General features: G+C 39.8%; 1 protein-coding gene across 2 annotated transcripts in view; it reads left to right on the forward strand.

Annotated features, from left to right (window-relative positions):
• The window catches only part of CD86 (CD86 molecule), a 63,686-nt gene continuing 46,273 nt past the window's right edge, over nt 3,914-21,326 (forward strand). For both annotated transcript variants that reach the window (XM_005675017.2, XM_005675019.3), the window contains exon 1: nt 3,914-4,049. In XM_005675017.2, coding sequence (XP_005675074.1) covers nt 4,036-4,049 — 14 coding nt within the window. In that variant the 5' untranslated portion in view covers nt 3,914-4,035. The remainder of the gene's footprint in view (nt 4,050-21,326) is intronic.

Genomic DNA, 21,326 nt, shown 5'->3' on the forward strand with positions numbered 1-21,326 from the left:
ATTTAAATGCATTAATATCTTGTTTTAGCATCTTTTTATGATTAGTAGTTGCATGGTATATATTTTTTTATTTTTTTATTTTCAACATTTCTGTGAGGTATTTTTTGATGTATATCTTAAACAGCTAATTTTTTAATATTCCACTTTTTAAATAAGAGTACATTCTGTTTTATTTATTTTGAAAAAATGCATTAACCTCTTGAACTATATAGAAAACAAAACATCAAGTTACAAATCAAAGTTCTAATGATAGCAGCTTTTAGAATGGCCAGTTAATTAAACTTCACTGAGATCTTTATTTCTTTGTACAACTTTGAGTTACTTCTAGTTTGCTTTTATTTTACCCTGCAGGACTCCTTTGAGCATTTCTTGTGGAGAAAATAAAGTAGTAAACAATCCTTTCAGCTTTTGTGTACCTGGGAATGACTTAATTTCTCCCTTACATTTGAAGGACAGTTTTTCCACATATGGGGCTGTTGGTCGATAGGTTTTTCTTTTTTCTTTTAGTGCTTTGAATAGATTGGCCCATGGCCTTCTGGCCTCTAAAGTTTCTAAAACGTATTAATATTATGGTGATAATCTTATAAAGGACCTTAAAGGGGCTTCCCTGATGGCTCAGAAGGTAAAGAATCTGACTGAAATGCAGGAGACCCAGGTTCGATCCCTGAGTCGGGAAGATCTCCTAGAGAAGGGAATGGTTGCCCACTCCAGTATTCCGGGCCTGGAGCATCCCACGGACAGAGGAATCTGGCAGGCTACAATCCAAGGCGTCACAAAGTGTCAGGCATGACTGAGTGACTCACACTTTGTATATGACAAGTCTTTCTCACCTGATGCTTTGAAGTTTCTCTGGTGCTTCCCTGGTGGCTCAGTGGTGAAGAATCCACTGTCCACTACCCATGCAGGAGACATGAATTCGATCCCTGATTTGGGATCCCACATGCCTGGGAGCAACTAAGCCCATGAGCCACAAATATTGAGCCTGTGCTCTTGAGCCTGAAGACACTTGAATGCCTAGAGCCCATGCTCAGTAGCAAGAGAGTCACTGCTATGAGAAGCCTGCACATCACGCCTAGCCAGCAGTCCTGCTCTCCACAACCAGAGAAAAGCCCTCGCAGCAACGAGACCAAGCATGGCCAAAAATAAATGAACAAATTCTCTCTTTGTATTTTGCTTTCCAGAAATTTCATCATATGTCTCAGTATAGGATTCTTTGAGTTCATCTTACTTGGAGTTTGTTGAAATGCTTGAATATTTATATTTAAGTCTTTCATGAAATTTGTGAAGTGTTCTTCCCCTTTCTCCCTCTCTTTTCCTAGACTCCCACAGTGAATATGTTGATTAATGTCAGGGTGTTCCACGGGTAACCTAGCCTCTAATAATTTTCCTTCATCTTTATTTTTTTCTGTTTCTCAATCTTGATAATTTTTTTTTGTCTCATCTTTAAGTTCATTGACTCTTCTACCTACTCAAATTTTGGTTTGACTCCTAGTGAATTTTAAAATACCAGTTATTGTACTTTTCAGCTCTGTAATTTTTTTTTGTTTCTCTTTAGATTTTGTAACTCTTTTACCAACACTTCCATTGTGTTCATACATCATTTTGTTGACTTTCTCTGCATCCTGTTTTAGTTCTTTGAGCATCTTTAAGACAGTTGCTTTAAAGTCTTTGTCTAGTAGGTGTGCCATGAAGTTTCTGTTGATTTATTTTTTTTCTTTTAATACTTTGTATTTCTTTATATACATTGGATATGATTTTTTTTACTGAAAACTGGACATTTGAATCTTAATAATGTACTAACCCTGGAGATCAGATTAGTTACCTTTCACATTGTTTCCTTTTTGTCTCTGTGCTAAGGATCAGACTGAGGTATAAAGTTAAGGTTCTCACAGGTCTTTTGTGAATCTTTGCCTTTCACAATTTCCCCATATATGCAGTTGCTTTTGAATTTCTTAGTCTTTAACATCTGGCTCCAAAAAGGGGAAAAAGAGAAAAATGAAGGAAGAGAAAGGGGACCAGTCCTTTAAATCCTCTGTAGGCCATTTCAGCTAGAGGGAAGTGCAACAAAATGGCTTCTCATCTCTTTTCTGTGCTTGTGTATCAGAAGCAGCCATCAGGGATCAGAACATAAACCCCAGATATTTGGAGTATGGGGCCTTGTTTTTGTCCATTCTGACTCATGCAAGCTATGTGCAAGCAGCTCCAGGAACTGTGCCCAGTTGCCTGCAGTGGAGCTGGGAGTGGCAGATGAGTATCTGCTTCTGTGCCAACAGCTGAAATTTATCGAAATTAACCACAGTTTACAGTCCAAACCTTCCCTTGCAAATTGAGAGCCTGCAATAGACTGCAGAGTTCCAGAATAGTTACATCAGACAAAGTCTGCCTTTGCAATTGTCTCAGTAATGAGAGAGATTCCTGGTGCTTCTTACTCTGCCATCTTCCCCAAATCCTATCACCTGTTACTTTCAAATTTCTATAAAAACACAGGTAATCTATCCCTTATGATTTTTTCTAAACATTCTAATCTTCTAAACTAATTTACACTTATTTTTAGTGTTATCTCCATATGTTTTACTGACTTTAAAGCTCACCTAAGCTTTCTTTCTTTAACCACAGCTTTTCCATTCTTAGACTTTCAATTTTAATTCATTTTTAACTATTCTGGAATACATATTTAAATAATTTATTTGGGAAGGTTATCTTAGTGGTAGTGTTTTATTGCTTCAGTTTTTCTGTTTGGTAATATGTTCCTATTGATCTCACATTTAACAGCCATCTTATCTGGGTAGAGAACACTACCTCAAAATTTTTGTCTATTATTCCGTGGTTTTCTGACATTTAGTATTAATTAAGAGGCCAAACTGGTTTAACTTTCTCTGCATTCATCCCACTTGAATTTCTTTCCTTTTTTTAGTTTTCCTTGTTTTGGGAATTCAAAATGTTCATGGTGATTTCTTGAAATGAAAATCATTTTCTTAAAAATATTTTTGACAGTTTGAACCCTTTGAGTTCCTTAATTGTGTCTTGTGTGTGCTAAGTTGCTTCAAGTTGTGTCCAACTCTTTGTGACCATATGGACTGTAGCCTGGCAGGCTCCACTGTCCATGGGATTCTTCTGGCAAGAATACTAGAGTGAATTGCCATGCCCTCCTCCAGAGAATCTTCCTGACCTAGGGACTGAACCCACTTCTCTTATGTTTCCTGCATTGGCAGGCAGGCTCTTTATCACCAATATCAACTGGGAAGCCCAAATCAGCTATATGAATTTATATATTCCGTCGCTCCTTCCCCTTCCCCCAACCCACCCATCTAGTCATCACAGAGCACATCTTTTAATTTTAGGATACTGCTTTTTTTTCAGATCTCTATTTCAGGATCCTTTCTTTGACCAATTTAATCCTTGGCTATAATAGGAGTGACATAATAAAAGTGGTGGTTTTTGTTTGCCCTCCTTGGTTGTGCAGATCTTACGTGAGAACTTCCCCTTGTCCCTGAAATCCAGTGAAATCTTCTGTCATCTTGGTGGTAGAAATCACAAGGGGAGGCTACCCACTTCCAGTATGCATCCATATTAAATCATACTTTTTATTGTCTTAGCATTATCTATAGGATATTCTTTTATTCCATCTTATAAATGCAAAGGCCTTTTCCCCCCCTCTTGTTAATTATGTTAATTTTTAGGCTTTTTGAGGGAGTTTCAAGAGGGGAGATTTTTAGTCTCATCTTGATGCCATGTTTGGAACTCAAGCCACTGAATTATTATTTTTTAAATACATTTAGACCTAGGTGAAAACACTCAAATGCAAGAAAAGGGTTAAATTTCTTCCACAAGTGTTGGCAAAATCTGTAGAAAAAAAGAGGAACAGCCTTTAATACAGAAAGTTACAGATTATACAGTCATTGAGGAGGAAGGCTTTCACGAGTGTAGGAGGGGCTGCTCCTCCTGCCACTGTAAAGCGGACTAGCACAGACAGACAGACGGACAGACAAGCGCAGCCCATTCCCAGAAGTAACCCCAACAGCAGAAATAGCGAAAATGCGTTTCAAATGGTGAGTGATCATTCTTATTCTTTGAAAGGCAGTTATGAATTAGGTAACCTCAGTGTCAGGCTGAGGTTGAGGATAGTGCTGTTTTCTGTCCTTCCTGCCCAAGAATGCTAATTATGTGTTAAGGGCATATTTATGTGGCAGGAAAACTTGGGAGAAAGCTCCATCTATGCTACGGAAGGTTCGCTAAAGTCTTGAAGGCATTCTTCCCTTCTTGCTCTACCACTCTAAGTTGATCCCATACCTCCAAGGCAGGGGAGATTTTAAAAAATTCCTACCAAAGACATTTGACTACTAATTAAAGATGTGAATTACTGGACATATCAAAATGTTTATTGGTTGTTAGGGGCTTTTTACATAATTTAATTTTTTAGATTTGCTTTTTAAATATTTAAGTGTTGTAGTTATTGATTTCACAAATCAGGAAACTTTAAAATGTCTGTACAGGTATAACAAATATCAGGGAATAAATTCAGTGGACACCAAGTTCAGTTTGGCCTGGGGGTGGGGAATGAGGTAGAAACAGTAGAAGAAAGGCCAAGAAAAAGGAAGAGGAATAAGAAGAGGTGTAAGAAGAAAATACAGAATCCAGATAGTGAGTCACAAACAGGCCATGGGAGATTCTGAGCAGGGCGAAGTAGCAGAAGGAGGTGGAATAATTCAGTTTGCTACCGGGTATTAAATATGCATGATATACTCTAAGTTTACTGTGATTTCACTATATTTTAATCTTTGTAATGACTCTCAGACAGATGATATCATCATTGTGTTTTATAGACGAGAAAACTGTGGCTTAAAGAAGCTAAATAATTAACTAAAGATCACGATGGTCAGAAGGAGTAAAGCTGAGATCTTTCTTTCCGTTTTGCCCTGCACCACAGGGTTTCTCCAAGCCCTGGCAGGCCCCCATAGCAGTGACTTACTGGAAGAAGTCACACATACCCTTCTCTTGGATGGTGGCAGCTGGGGTTACTGGTTATTATTGTTCTTTGAAAATCTACATAACCCTCATCTACCCAGTGCTTACTGGTTTGGTAGATAGCTTTTCTGCTTTTATTTCAGAAGATTAGAATTTAATTCCCAAGTAAAGACTTCTTTTGCCTCCAGTGAAATTATTGCCCATGTAAGAAGTAAGCAATTTCAGAATTTACAGATTGTGTGGAACCGTGGAAGTGATACCCCTTAATTATGCTACAGATGTGTATAGAACCAAAGGCCACTGTGTACGTTGCTGTTGTTAGGATTCTTTTTGTTTCACCGTGCTTAAAAATTGATCATGAGCAGGAAATTTTAAAATATAAATGGCCAATATCGTTTAGTCCCATCTGAATAAAAGAAATGCAAATTAAGAGTGAAATGGCATTTTTCTTTTAGCAAAGTGACAAATATTTTGAAAAGCAAGTGAGAATCCTATGCATTTCTAAGGAGGGAGGAACATTTATACCCTTGTTACTTGTTGATGATAATACAATCTTTCTAGATGACAATCTAGAAATACATACCAAAAGCTCTGAAAATATATGTGCCTATTAACCAAGTAGTTCATCTTTTAGGAATTTATTGTAAGGATTCAAGCATATTTTTCTTGCCATTGTTTCTTATAGGGAAAATCTTAGAAATAAATGTCTAAACATAAGTAGTTGGTTAATTATGGAACATCCATAATGAAATACCATGCAATTATTAAAAACTTCCAGTGTAGAACAATTCTTCATGTGTTTCGCTTACAGAATAATAAAAACAAAAAACCCAGAATGTACACTGCTACTACTTTTATACATAATACCTATATACACACAATGTTAGTCAGAAATACAGACAATTTCTATTTTCTACTTTGTGCTTTTGAATTTGGTTCACATCTGCAGGCAGAAAAATAAAGCTAGAAAAATAAGAAAACATACCAAGAGCCGGCTTCTTTCAGAAAAGCAGCCAGCTGTCCAGTGGTACATAATCACTCATAATTTGTGGAGTTTCATTGTTAGGGCTAGGGTCATTTTTGATTAACTTTTTTGTTTCTTGACTGTCTCTTGACCCCTCAAAAACATACTCTCTCTACCTATAAATCACTAGATCCTGATAAACCTGTTTTCATAAAATATTCTATGTGGAAGAGATCAGAATGCTCATTTCCTTATTTTGCAAATGGATAGTATGGCTCTAGAGAGAGCTGCATGGTAAAAGGAAGAACAGTGCAGGGGTTAATTGGCCACATTTAGGAACCAGAGTGCTGGGTTTCTGTGCTGGACTCTTTCACTTTCTAGGTGTGTGACTTTGGACAAGTTGCTTAACAATCGAAATTTTTTAGTGTTTTACTGTTTAATGGGGATAATTGTGTAAGTGTGAGATTTTAATGAGATGATCCGTGTAAGGTTCTAAGTTGCTTTGAAAAATACTCAGTGATTATTAATACTGTTTATTACTATTACAGTTAGAATTAAGATATAGAAGGGAGGTCATTTGTCCAAGATGATACAGCTACTTGATGTCAATGCTAGGACTAGAACTCAGGAAGATTTTTGTCCAGCATAAGTGTTCAATCTGCTCTGAGCCTCTCAGGGCAACCCTAGGCTGGGCTCCCAGGGGAGCTGACATGAAACAGGCAGAGTCCAGGGACAAGTCCAACCACCTCCAGAGAATGACTCTGATCACAGCAGGAAGTCAAACACTGGAAAGGAGGATGAGGGTAAAGCAGCTGAGACCTGAGTTAGATGCAGAGATGAAGCCAGGAGCAAAGAGCTATTGCAGGAGAGAAAAGATGGCTCAGAGACCCTCCTGAGGCTTTTATAGACCACAAGCTGTGGGCTTCATGGGGAGTCTACATAACTTAAACAAACCCCACCCCCACCCCAAGGTTGGGGTGATCAAACAGACAGAAGGGGTGTGTAGAACTGCAGAAATACTACAAGAAGATGCCTGACAGATAGTTCTCATAGAGGATGAGATGGACCCTGGGAGGAGCCAGAACAAAGACAACCCCCTGCCCCCACCCCCACAAGCCCAGGCATGCCTTGTGATTATCCCAAAATCACAGCCTACATTTGAAGAATCATAAACAAGCAAAAATACCATAACATTTTTTTTTAATTCCACAGGCAGCAGAATGCATAACTGATTTGAGGTAACAAAGAAATCATTTAGGAAATTATTAGACTAATAAGACTATAGGAAACTGATTCAAGGAGAGGTGTTGAGAACATGAGGCCAGGGCAGTTACGGTGGGATCAGGGAGGAGAGGACACATTTGGGAGATATTTACAAACTAGAATTGGCAGAATTTGCTTTTTGAGATATTGAGCTTGAAAGGAGAGATCTGAGTATATAGTGGCATACCCTTCCCAAAATGTGGATGGGTTTGGGCCACGGGGAAAGAGGACAGAATTTGAATTCATTTTTTAACATACTGAATTTGAGATCTCTTGGAGCAGCTAAATGGTGATGTCCAAGCAGAGAAGCAGATATACAGGTGTAAAGTTCAGGAAAGAGGTATGGGCTGCAGAAAACATTAAAGGTCTTCAGCCTCAGTATAGGTTATAGTTGAAATTCTCTTTGTGGGTGAGATTGCTAGGGAGAGGGGATGGTGGAGTAAGAAGAAGCCAAGGATAGAACCTGGAAAACTTCAAGATCGAGGGAGGTATATGAGGATAAAGAGTCCACATTAGACATCAAGGGGGGACTCGAGAGAGAGTGGAACAAGGTAGGAAAAGAAATGGTGTCACTGGATCCCAAAGAGGAGAGAGATAGGAAGAGGACAGCCATACACCTGAAACTAACACAATATTGTAAATCAACTATACTTCAGTTGGGCTTCCCTGGTGGCTCAGAGGTTAAAGCATCTGCCTGGAATGCTGGAGACCGGGGTTCGATCCCTGGGTCAGGAAGATCCCCTGGAGAAGGAAATGGCAACCCACTCCAGTACTCTTGCCTGGAGAATCCCATGGAGGGAGGAACCTGGTAGGCTACAGTCCATGGGTCGCAAAGATTCGGACACGACTGAGCGACTTCACACTTTTATACTTCAGTTAAAAAAAAAAAAAAGAGGAGGACATGGCCACAGAAAGACAAAGTATATTTACTGAATTTCTACATGAGCACCTGAGATACAGAAAAAGTGATTCTAGGGACTAAGGGTTAAGGGTTGATTGTGTCCCCTCAAAATCTGTAGTCTTAAATTGCTTTCCAGAAAAATTATAGCCATTCACAATCCCACAATCAGTAGTATATGAAAGTACCATCCTTCTTAATGGGACCTCAGGATGTAACTGTGTTTAGAGATAGAGTCTCTGTATAGATAATCAAGCTAAAATGAGATTGTTAGGGTGGGCCCTAATCCAAGATGACTGATATGTTTTAAAATAAGAGGAAATTTAGACACAGAAACAAGCATAGAGGGAAGACAATGTAAAGAAACCTGGAGAAGATAGCTGTGTACCAAGAAGAGAGGCCTTGTAACAGATCCCTCCCTTATAACCCTCAGAAGGAATCAGCACTGCTGATAACTTCATTTTGGACTTCCAGCTTCCAAAACTGAGACAATAAATTTCCATTTAAGCCACTCAGTACTTTGTTACCACATTCCTAACAATCTAAACCATTTGGTGGGTGTAAATAATCCTTTGGTGAGAGGGCAGATGAGAAAGAAACCATGAGTAAGTATTTCAGAGAGGTGAGGGAGGAACCAAAAAAAGGATTAGGTCACCTAAGCTAAGAGGAGAAAAATATTCCACAATGTAGAGGGTAGTCACAGTGTTAATTCTGCAGAAAGGTGAAGTAGGAGAATGACTGGGAATATCAGTCCAGAGGTCTGTGGCGACCTTTGCGGAGCACTCAGCTAATAGAGGGGTAGGGCTTAGAGAGCTGAGAAGAGAGACAGCAGATAGACCACTCCCACAAAACACTGAGTGATGAAAGGCGACCTCTTCACTGAACCGAACTCATCTATGCTGCCCGGAAAGAGCCACAAGGAGACACCTTAGAGTCAGCCAAACAGATCTGGTGTCTCCTCTGCTTTTTCCAGCTGTCATTTTACATGTTGGATTTTTGGTACTAACACAGATTACATTCTCTTTTGTTAAGCCCTAAGAAATGTGTTGTTTAAAGCTTTCCAGAGACGAAATCTATGATGAATCTGATGTTGTAAAGGGGATGTTGTAAGCCTGTGGTGAATCTTATGATGTAAAGGAAAAGACAAGCCTGAGTGGAATTTGGGGGCTCATTCATAATGTATGTCAATAAGCAGGAAAAAAGCATAGTAGAATTGGAATAGGGAAGTACTGAAGCATTTCCTTAGAAAGCTATAAATTCAGAATGAGCCTAAAATTTGCTTTCTGTAGCCTCAGGATATTTTTTGCCAAGCAACCCAAATATCACACTTCTTTATTATTGAGGATCAAATTTATCAGGTTTGGCTTTACTAAAGATCTAATAAAAATTTGTTAAATGAGCATTTAGTGAAATAAATAAATTAGTCAGTACCAGACAGGAAATAATCATGGGATAAAACCTGAAATAATAAGTATCCAAAAGGAAAACCTAGATCATCCCCTCCATCTTATGACTATTTTCAACCAGCTAAACAATATAACTATCAGCAAGAACCTGATAGTTTTAAGGCACCATGGAGAGTATAGAACAAAAACCTGACATATAATTTTTATAGTGTAACTGGGAATAGAAAACAAAATTATGAAGTGACAAAAGCAATCCAATGTAGTTAATAATTAAGTGATTTAAAAATATATAAATAACAAAAAATGTTCATTTTTAGTAGAAACTGAAGAAATGCCAATTCAAACATCAATGAGGTATTTTCATTTATCAGATTAAACAGTAAACAAATAATCCAATTAGAAAATGGGCAAAAGATATAAAGACATTTCCCCAAAGAAGATATACAGATGACAAATAAGCACATGAAAAGACATTCAAAATCATTATCCATTATGGGAATGAAAATTAAAACCTCATTGAGATATTACCACACACCTATTAGAATGGATAACGTAAAAAATAATGGTAACACCAAATACTGGCAGGATGTAGAGAAACTAGATCACTCAGATATTGCTACTGGGACTGTAAAATAGTACAGCCCCTATGGAAAGCAGTTTGGCAATTTCTTACAAAACTAAGTATACATTTATCATATACCACAGCGATTGCATTGTTGGGCATTTATCCTGGAGAAATGAAAACCTACGTTCACACAAAAAACAGTACATGAATATTCATACCAGCTTTATTCCTAATAGTCAAAAACTGGGGGGGAAATGTCCTTCCGTGGATGAATGATTAAGCAAACTGAAGCACACATGTGCCATGGAATACTACCCTGCAATAAAAGGAATCAACTACTGATACACAAACTTGAATAACTCTCCAGGGAATAATGCTAAGTGAAAATGCTGATCCCAAAATGCTACCAGGTGATTCCATTTATGTGACATTCTTGAAATAACAGAATCACAGACAGGAGAACAGTTGGTGGTTGCCATGGCTAGGGGTGGTGGGGAAAGGAAGAGGCATGTGTGGCTGCAGAGGGGTAACACCAGGGAGTCTTGTGGTGATGGATCAGTTCAGTATCCTGATAATGGCAATTGTTGCATGAATCTATGTGTGTGAGAAAATGGCAGAGAACTACTACATACACACACATAAGGAATACACGTGAAACCTAAAACTGGTGAAAGCTGAACAGGCTCTGTGGATTAAACCGATGTCAGTCTCCTGATTTTGCCATTGTACTAGCATTATGTAAAACAATACCACTGGGGGAAAGACACAAGGGCCTCCCTGTACTCTTTTGTCCAACCACCTTTGAAGCTTTGTTTCAAAATAAAGAGTTCAAAATGTAATTTTAAAAGACACAAAATACTCATCTTCACTAAGTATTAAGGAAAATGACAGTGAACCACCAATGAGATATTTTCATTTGTCAAATTAACAATTTATGTTTTATTAGGGGGTCAGGGTAAAAATGCTCAGTGAAGAATGGTATTGTCATATACCACTGATGGTGGGATTGTGAAAGGCTATAACTTTTCTGGAATTTAAGACTATATCCAAAGCCTTAAAAAAGCATATAAGGCAAACTTGACCACTGCCTATTTCTCTGTCCTTAGTAATTTTTTTCAGTTCATTCAGTACCTTTATGCTAGACATAGTGCCACACATTAGAAGTATATCAAAGATGAGTATACATGATTTCTGCCCTCAAAGAGTTCGGTGGTGTAAAGGAAACCCCAGGAGCACAAAAGTGGCTGTTTTCCCTTTGTCTTTAGTTCTGTGTCTTGGATAAATGCTTGAGTTTTGAGTCGGTTGGGCTGGTGTCAAATAATAAGTTAATACGTAATTTTGTACTTATTAGCAGTGTCACCTTGGGGAAGCCATCCAGCTTCCTGAACTTTAGCACCTTCATCTGTAAATTAAGGTAAAATTGGTACTTACCAATACTATAAGGGTTATAAGCATTTATAAAGGATGCAAAGTCTTGTGAAAATGAAATATTTGAGGCTTCACATTCTTTTCTTTAAAATTTATTATTTCCGATATTTGAAATGAAGTCTTTAATTTCTTTGGCTCTGCCTTTTCTCACTGAATTCTAGCAAATGAATTCTTACTTATAACTCAGAAGTTGCTATAATAGACCTCTTAATTACAGATGAGAGAAGGCCAGGCTCAAGGCAAGTGAATAAAGTGAAAGCTAAACAACAACAAAAAAGCCACCTAAAATATATAAATGTAAGTTAGGCTTAACAGATGTTCGTAGTTGTAAGAAAATAAAGTTAAAAAAAGAAAAACAAGCTGAAACTCAGTTAGCAGAATTTTCACACATTCAGGCAGAATTATCCCTTTACACACTACTTAGGTATCGATCTGAGGGGCTCATTCAGTTGTGAGGGGCTTTAGGAAAAACATTTGCTTAGCTTAAAGGAACTTTGGGGCAGGTTACTTACTTCTCTAAGTCTCAGTTACTTCATCAGTTAGAAGGTTTAACAGTTTCTGTTTTTAGAGGAAAAGGATGAAGTGAGCTAATGCAGGAATATGAAATGTGTGGCTCAGAACAGGGACAGTGATAGCTGTGATGGCTGGGACAGGGCTAGGAACATACGTAAGCTGTTGTCCCTGGATCCTTACGACAACCGTGTGAGCTGAGTATTATTTTCCCCCATTGAAAACAAAATGAGGAAATTGAGGTTTAGAGAGGTTTAGTAAGTCACTCAACATCACAAAATTAGTAAGGGGCAGAGTAGAGAGACTTACTCAAAAAGTGCCAAACCACACAAAAAAGTACGCTGACACCTGACATTCTAACGATGGTCACATAGCATTATCAGCTAGAAATTACGAAAGATTCAATTCTATATCTCACCAGCATCTTGAGATCACCAGCTGTGTGTCCCTGGGCAAGTGGCCTAACTTTTCTGAAACGGTTTCCTCTTGTAAACTTTGTATGTTTGCTGTGCGGATTAAATGAAGTGATAGATTTGAAATACTTAGCAGAGCACCTAGCTCATAAGCAATCGGCTAACAGATGTTAGCTTTAAGGACATTTATTGGACCTGTTCCTTTGCTAAGCAGCGGGAATGCAAAGGGGAATAAGACATGCCCCCTGCACTTGTGGAGCACAGGACAGGAGAGCCGTATGAACAGTGAGACTGTAGCACAATGAGGAAATTGTTATAATGGAAGAATACATCATGTGATTTTGGAGCAAGGATGAATAGAGATATTGTGAAAAGAGGAGGGAAGGATGGCCAAAAAAAATAAAAAAGGTTTCAACTGTGAACTGTGGAATGATCGAATCTTAAAGGAAAATAAGTATTTTCCAAACAGAGAAGGCAGGAAAGGCATTCTAGACAGAAGGAACAGTTTGTGCAAAGGTGAAGAAGGCAAAGAGTCATGAAAGGGTTTGTGAGGGTCCAAAACTAGAGAACAGTTCGTGTGACTAGAGGGTGAGTTATATGAGCTGATCAATAAAAGCAGAAGAGAAAACTCGGATTCAGGCTGTGAAGGGCCTCATGGGTCTTGCTAAGTAAGAAGTGTGATAACTATCCATGAGGAACAGGGAGTAAGTCTTTAAAGCAAGGACGTTCCATAAATCAGATTGTTCTTGATGAAAGATAATGGTAGGGTAAAGCAGAGGACCCCGACCTCTGGGATCTAATAATGCCTGATGATCTGAGGTGGAGCTAATATAATAATAATAGAAACAGAGCACATAAGAAATGCAATGTGCTTGAATCATCCTGAAACCATCCCCCAACCCTGGTCCGTGGAAAAACTGTCTTCCACAAAATCAGTCCTTGGTGCCAAAAAGGTTGGGACCACTGGAGTAAAGCATAGTGAGAAGGAATCAGCTTGGAGTCTGTTGCAATAGTCCTGATGAGTGGTGACCGAGATCCTAACATGGGCCGCCAATGAATTGGAAGTGGGTGGTGAGGGAGGGGAAGTGAGGGGGTCACCTAAACTTACGTGTGAAATCCAAGTTATGAAAATGGCTTGGTCCTGTCTTACCACAGTCATCCCAAAGGACCAAAACAAAAACACAGAAAACCTCTTTTAAAAATAATCTCTTTTGTTTGTATGCAAATAAGCCATGCACAGTGAAAATGCAACTCAAGTGTGATGACAAATACAATATTTTGTCTTCAATCCACGAGACATGAAGATGAAACTGGTTTATAAGTGCTATCCTTCTTAAAAATTCCAACTCCTCACATTAAAACTGTAGCTAACCAGCGCAAGTCTTATTTGAAATTGTTTTTAGTCTTAAACCAGATGTGTGGGAATCTATTTAGGGCACTTTTCAAAAAAAACTTTACTCACATTGCTGAAGAGTAGGAAGGGCAACATCACGTTTTACTGGAAAATTCCTTTTCGGCACCAACACATCTGTTTGGTGGTGGACCTTTAGAATTTTCCAGATAAAGGTGCATAAAGGGAACTGCAAAAATTACACATCTATGGTTCTGCACTACCAACTTGAAAATTGCAAATCCAAGTTGACAAATGCATATTTTAAAGGTTCGCAGAAGTCTTCTGTGCTTTGCTTTTGGTTACAGAGACGACACAGGGAAGTGAGCCTTTGGGTAATGCAGTGCACCCTCCCTCAACCCTGTTGTGAAATGGAAGCTTTGAAAAATCCAGCGGTTTTTTTTTTTTTTTTTAACAAGCTTAGTCATATTAGCTGTGCTCTGTATGCCCCAGTCTAGTTTATTTTACTTTGTAGTGTACATTTTATTTATACTCGTATATAAATATTTTGCATAAAGAGGTGCTTTCACAGATCTTTGTGCTTCCCTAAAGTTGAAATCTGCTACCATTTGTTAAAATGTGTTAGTTTTGTTATGTTTATATTCTCTCCTCTGCACACATAGGAAAAAATATATGGAAGTAACTCTTCTAGCAACTTTTACATTTTAGAATATTACCTCATTTTATTTCTTCCAACTGAGGTTATAAAGGAAATGACAAATGTCAAATGCTTTGTCATTTCACAAACTGTTGAGAAAGAAACAACAGTTTCTCAGAATGTGTAAGCACCTATTCTTAAGCAAGGGGCCACTTTAAATTCAGAGATCACAATCTTCTGAGTTGATGTTCAATAATGCTAAGACTGAAAGGATATCACTTTGGAATCAGATATTTATTTCATTAGATCCCGAAAAGTGCCATCACCAATACTGGCAGTTTATTGTATCAATCTTTTAACTTGCCACTGTATAGATTTTATTCCTTTTGGAAAGATTTTATGTAGTTTTGTTATTTGTTAACTAATAGGCCATCTTTTGTGTAAGCTATCAGAGGAAGCCCTGAGATTGTAAGATTGTATTATAATAAATCTGAATAGCTAGAGTACAGAATTACTAAATTAGTTAAGGATCACTGAGTCTACCCCTCCTTCAAGTGAGCTCTCTCAATTGGGGCCACCCATGATTAATAGACATGCAGACACTGTAACTACTTAAAATATGAAGTATCTCTCAGATAGCCTATCCTTGAGATGGAGGGCCTGGGGAAATTTTTCCTAATTGTGGCCTACCTAATCTAGTTAGAATCTATTTCATGCTCTTAAGATGGGATCTGATCATTAGGGCATCATATGTAACTGAAGTTGTTTATGTTGAAAATCAGCTGCTGGTGAGTACCCTAACAATACTGGGGCTTCCCAGGTGGCGCTAGTGGTAAAGAAACTGCCTGCCAATGCAGGAGACGTAAGAGACGTGGGTTCAATACCTGGGTCGGGAAGATCCCCTGGAGGAGGGCTTTACAACCCACTTCCAGTATTCCTGCTTGGAGAATCCCAGGGACAGAGGAACCTGGGGGGATATAGTCCATAGTGCCACAAGGAGTTGGACACGACTGAAGCGACTTAGCATGCGTGTGCCTTGACATTATAAACTGTGCAAATCTCCTGCAGGATACAGGAGGGCAGGGACCCTTGGCTTTGGCTCACCTTGGACCCCAGGGCTAGCCCAAGGCCTGCACTCAATCAAGGCTGGTTAAGCATTTGTTGATGAATGAAGGCAAATTAAAAAGTAGGAATTCTAAATCCATCTGTGGATTTTTAAGAATTATTGGGATATGGGAAATGTTAACTGAGATACAAAGATGGGTGGGAACACAGGTGAAGCATAAAATGCACCTATTTGGCTGCCGGTAGAGTCTACAGTCACTGCCAGTCCCCATGGATGCTCTGGCAGCAGCCCTGATGCTCTGCCCAGTCCTTCTAGGAGGTGTGTGTACACACGGCAGGCAGGTGGGAAGGGGTGTTCTCGGTGTTATCTTGCTGCTTCTAATCCTGGTCTCTGTCCTGCAGTCCAGTTCCCAGCTAGTCACTAGGACCTGTCCCCGAGTGAAGGGCCACAGAGACAAACATCGCCATTCCTCACACTGCAGACATCACACTTCTCAGAAACTCCTAATTTCTGGATGTGTTGAAGCCTATCCCCATTCCATTCTGCCCTGTCTCCACCAGACCACGGATCGTTCTCAGATCCTGAATATGGGATGGCTGGTTCCTCATATGCCGGGGTTGTTGTATCCAACTCCATCTTCCTCCCCTTCCTCACTCACCCCAGACCAACAAAGAACAGCCCATCTGAAGCTCACCCCCATCTCTGGTACAACAGAACTTCTTTCTCTAAAATGGATGTATCCTGACACCCTTTTGACAATTTTTTCCCTTAACCTGCTTTTCAGTACATGCTAATGTAATCTTCAATACAAAGAAGCATATTTTGCTGCTGAAGTTAGGGTACGTTTTGTTAAGCCACCACGTGATTTTGAGAGAAAGTGCCCACAAGAATCTTTTGCATTCACTTGATAGAATCTTGCAAATAACCACTGGTGCCCCTTGCCTTTCTGACTTCTTAGACGACATCTAGGCAAAAGTGTATTATGCATCCTAGTTTTGGTGTTCAGAAGTTGATCAAACACAAGTTAAGAAAATAGACACACGGCCTCTTTCTTAGCATGCATGAATGATAGGTATGAATTTGCATCGTGAGAAAGTGAATAAAGGAAGGGCATCTAGAGAGACCAAACAAGCCAGCCTAAGATGGGAGGGGAGCCGTGTTAGAGGGTTAGAGGGTCTCACCTACCTTGTCAACCTACTTGCAGGATATTAATACTGAGGCTGCAGAATTTTGGTTCAGAGAAAAATACCCAGCAATACTTAACTATGTAAAATTTATTTCAATTATAAGTCAAGATTGCATCCCCTCCAAAGAAAAAAAGAAACTTATTTTATTTCTAAGAATGTTCCTCCAGAAACATGGAACTGAAAGCTATTTTTAATTGATCTGGCCCTTAGAAAACAATGGGGGCTTTTCCTTTGATTTACCTAAGGAACTGACATAAAAAATCTACAGTTTCACACCAGAAAGATGGGGAAAAAATGTCAAAATGGAAGGCAGAAATACAAAACTGGAGATTTTCCACTGCAGCATTTTATGTGTGGCATCTGATTACAAGTGTGCAACACGGAGAAGTGAACCTTTGGACTGTGAAATTGATGCTAATTTCTTACCCACTAGTCTAGAAGCCCTCTAAAATGTCACAACATTCATTTGGTTGCTTTACCAGGAATCAATGTATGTGGTTAGTACGTCTGTGTGTTTAATTAATAGATTTTATTTTTTAAATAGTTTTAGATTTACAGAAAAATTAAGCAGATAATACAGAGAATTCCCATATGACCCCTGTTTTGTAGACCATTTCCCCTATTATTATCATCTTGCATTAGTGTGGTATATCTATTACAATTAATGAACCAATATTGATATATTATTATCTAAAGTCCATACCTTAAGTCTCCCCCTTTGTGTTCTATGAATTTTGATGAATTTCTAATAGGGGTTTCCCTGGTAGCTCAGATGGTAAAGAATCTTCCTGCAATGCAGAAGACTTGGGTTCAATGCCAAGGTCAGGAAGTCCCTGGAGAAGGGAATGGCTACCCATTCCAGTATTCTTACCTGGGAAATCCCATGGACAGAGGAGCCTGGCAGACAACATCATGTCCACAAAGAATTGAACATAACTGAGCAACTAATACTTTCTATCATCATTCTTTTCTATACTTTGTCTCGCTCTTGGTGTTGTATGAATTTTGACAAATTTATAATAACCTGTATCTACCACTATAGTATCACACAGAGCAGTTTCTCTGCCCTCAAAATCCCCCGTGTTCCACGTGTTCACCCCTCCTCACGGACACTGGCAACCACTGATCTTCATACTGTCTCTCGTGGTTTCGTGTTTTCTAGGTCATCTAGTCAGAATCATACAGTACAGAGTCTCTTCAAACTGTCTTCTTTCATCAAAAAATACAAATTTAAGGTTCTTCCATGTCTTTTTGTGGCTTGATAGCTCATGCTTTAATCACCGAATAATATCTCACTGTATGGATGTATCACAGTTTGCTTATCCATACACTTTTTAAAGGGCATTTTAGTTGCTTCTGGTTTAGGGGAATAATGAGTAAAGCTGCTGTAAATATTTGTGTGTTGGTTTTTGTGGGGACCTAAGTTTTCAGTTCATCAGGTAAACACCTAGGAGCATGACTGCTGGGTCATATGGGAGGCTTATGTTAAGTTTTATAAGAAACTGTTCCAAAGCACCTTTCATTCCTACCAGCCATGAATGAGAGTTCCTGTTGCCCCACATTCTCATTAGCACTGAGCACTGTCAGTTTGGTCAATTTTAACCATTCTAACAGGTGTGTTGTTAGTAGCTCCTTGTTGTTTTAATCAGCAATTCCCTAAGGATATATGAAACTGAGCATCCTTTCATATGGTTATTTGCCATCAGTATATCCTTGGTGACTTTTGTATGATCTGATCTTTTGCCATTTTTAAACTGAGTTGATTTCTTATATTTGAGGTTTAGGAGTTCTTGGTACACTTTAGATACCAGTTCCTTATCAGATTTGTGTTTTACAAATGCTTTCTTCCAGTCTGTGACTTGTCTTTTCTTTCTCTTGTGGTCAGAGTGTTTATGCCTCAAGTAGGGAGGGTTCCAAAAAGACAATTTTACAACAGCAGTAAGAGGTAAATTTCATAGCAGATGTTTTATGCTCTCTCTCCCAGGTGGGGTTAGGGAACTTGTCTGTGAATCCACCAGAATTTCATTAAAAGTAGACTCAGATGTTGGGATGGCTAACTCTTCTGCATCATTAGAGGTTGTGCAGCAAGGCTGGCAATAAGAATAGGACCCAACCTTGGGCTGCAGCTGTTCTAAATAAAGAACAATTCAGAAACTGTGTTTACAGTTCAATCCTGGGCCCCCATGCTTGGATTACATTACACATAGGGTGTGAAGTTCTGTCCATGAGTCCAAGTGTGTAAGACATCATCACTTTTCTTATTTCTTAATCCCACCTGTGAGCCCCCACTGTGACAGTTAGACAAGTTAGTCAGTCAGTTCAGTCACTCAGTTGTGTCCGACTCTTTGCAACACTATGGACTGTAGCACACCACGCTTCCCTGTCCATCACCAACTCCCAGAGCTTACTCAAACTCATGTCCATTGAGTCGGTGATGGCATCCAACCAGCTCATCCTCTGTCATCCCCTTGTCCCTCCTGCCTTCAATCTTTCCAAGTATTAGGGTGTTTTCAAATGAGTCAGTTCTTTGCATCAGGTGGCCAAAGTATTGGAGTTTCAGCTTCAGCATCAGTCCTTCCAATGAATATTCAGGACTAATTGCCTTCCAGATTGATCATACAGGGGTGCCCTCCCCTGCTTGTGGCCCAGTCAGAATTCAGAAGCTTACCTGGTGCCTAAGGTTGCTATCAGCCTCCTTATTCTCCAGCCCACAGTGGTCTGTGAAGTCTGGCAGCTCTCTGCCCCCACGCCACAGTGGGGAATGAGGTCATTCACTGAGGGTGGGTCTCCTGCATGAACCATCTCCCCTGAGGTTGTTGTGCCCTTGGGAGCAGGGTGTGGGTTGCTTGGATCCCACTATGCGCAGGCCCCCCACACCTCTGCCCTTCTCTCCCTCCCTTCTGCATCTCAAAAGCACTCTCTGTCTCGCCTCTCACCTTCTAGGGCACCTACATTGTCTTTTCCAGGGGCTTTCACAAAAGTCCAAAAGTGTCTTTGACTTTAGGTCTCTTCTGCTTTCTCCTCTGTAAAAAACCTCTGTATCAAGGAAGCCCAGAAAACAAACACTAATTAACATTTCAATAAATTATGCCTCTACAATTATTTGTGGAAACTATTTGGCTAGTATCAGAACCACCACCACCACCACCACCTGGAATGCTTTTAGAGTGCCTCCTGATCCCTGGCCACAGAAGCCATATATATAAAACAACGAATACAACTGGAACTGGAAAATTCAGCTAAGTGGATGTTTCCAAATGCCACAGGTTTCTAGCTTTGCCTCCCAGAGCAGACCCTAACTACATGGTCCCAGAGGAACATCTTTTGAGCAAAGCTGGGCAAGGACATAGGGAAGGAGTCCATTTCCTCCACTCAGCCACTGTCTATAAGCCACTCCCCTCCTGCTGCTTTCCCGGCAGCCATGGCTTCCTCAGACGTAAGAACATCTGGGATGGAGGCAGTAGAGGAAGCAGCCCCACACAGAAGGCAGATTTCTGAGGTTACCAGCAACTTCCTCCTCATTAACGCAAGGAACTGATTTTCATTTTGCTTGACCTCTTCTCAGCATTTGAAACTGCTGACCACCATCACTGTTGAACCCTCTGTATCCTTGGCTCTGATGAGCCTTGGTGAGCCTTCTTATAAGATTTTCAAGTGGCACGGGCTTGGAAGGATGGCTAATTTACAATGGATGAAATATGTGGGATTCAAAGTAATTTTGATTGGCTGAACACTGGCCCCAAATACTGATACACAAGATGGGGCCAGAGGGTGGTGATCTGACTTGACATGTGAAAAAAAAGTCATGGTCAGCCAACCTCCCAGTGGAAAAGTATATAGGCTAATTTGATCTCTGACCCATTTACAAGAGTGATCTTGTCACTGCCTGTTTCATTCTGTGAGCAAAAAGATAGTTGACAAACTCAGGGAGATGGGTGCCAGTGTGAGAGCCACTGAGTTGATTAGGGTGCACGTGTGGGTGTGTGTGCTAAGTCACTTCAGCTCTGTCTAACTCTTTATGATCCTGTGGACTGTAGCCCACCAGGCTCCACTGTCCACGGGATTCTTTAGGCAAGAATACTGGAATGGGTTGCTGTGCCCTCCTCCTGGGGATCTTCCCGACCCAGGGATCCAACCTGCATCTTTCCTGTCTCCTGCATTGGCAGGCAGGTTCTTTACCACTAGTCCCACCTAGGAAGCCCCAGCTGATTATGGTTCTGGAGAACAAATCATACGGGGAACAGCTGATTATATTTAGTTGCAAGAAGAGACTATTAAGGAAATTTATAATATTTGCTTTCAACTATTTGGAGGATTTTATATCTAGATATAGATACATATATTCTGGTAGTTTTAGAAAATATGGCAGGGACAAGTAGATTGTATTTCTGGGAGTGAGGAGTGAAAGGCGGATGACAGGATTATTATAAAGAAGGCTTTTCTCTTAGAACTGTCTCATCAGATAGTGAGTTTTCCAACATTAGTGAAAAAGCAAAGACTGGACCTCCATCTATCAGAGATGATATTAGGGGGATTCCTTGCTTGAATAAGAGACTGGAATGACTCCTGTGGTCCCTTAAACAGCCCTGCATCTCTAGGTCATGGAGTAGGAGAATTCCATGACACTGGATTGTCCTTTATTTCTGCTGCCTGCCTCATCTCCCTGCACTTTT

Source organism: Capra hircus, chromosome 1 (assembly GCF_001704415.2).
Source record: "Capra hircus breed San Clemente chromosome 1, ASM170441v1, whole genome shotgun sequence".
NCBI lineage: Eukaryota > Metazoa > Chordata > Mammalia > Artiodactyla > Bovidae > Capra > Capra hircus.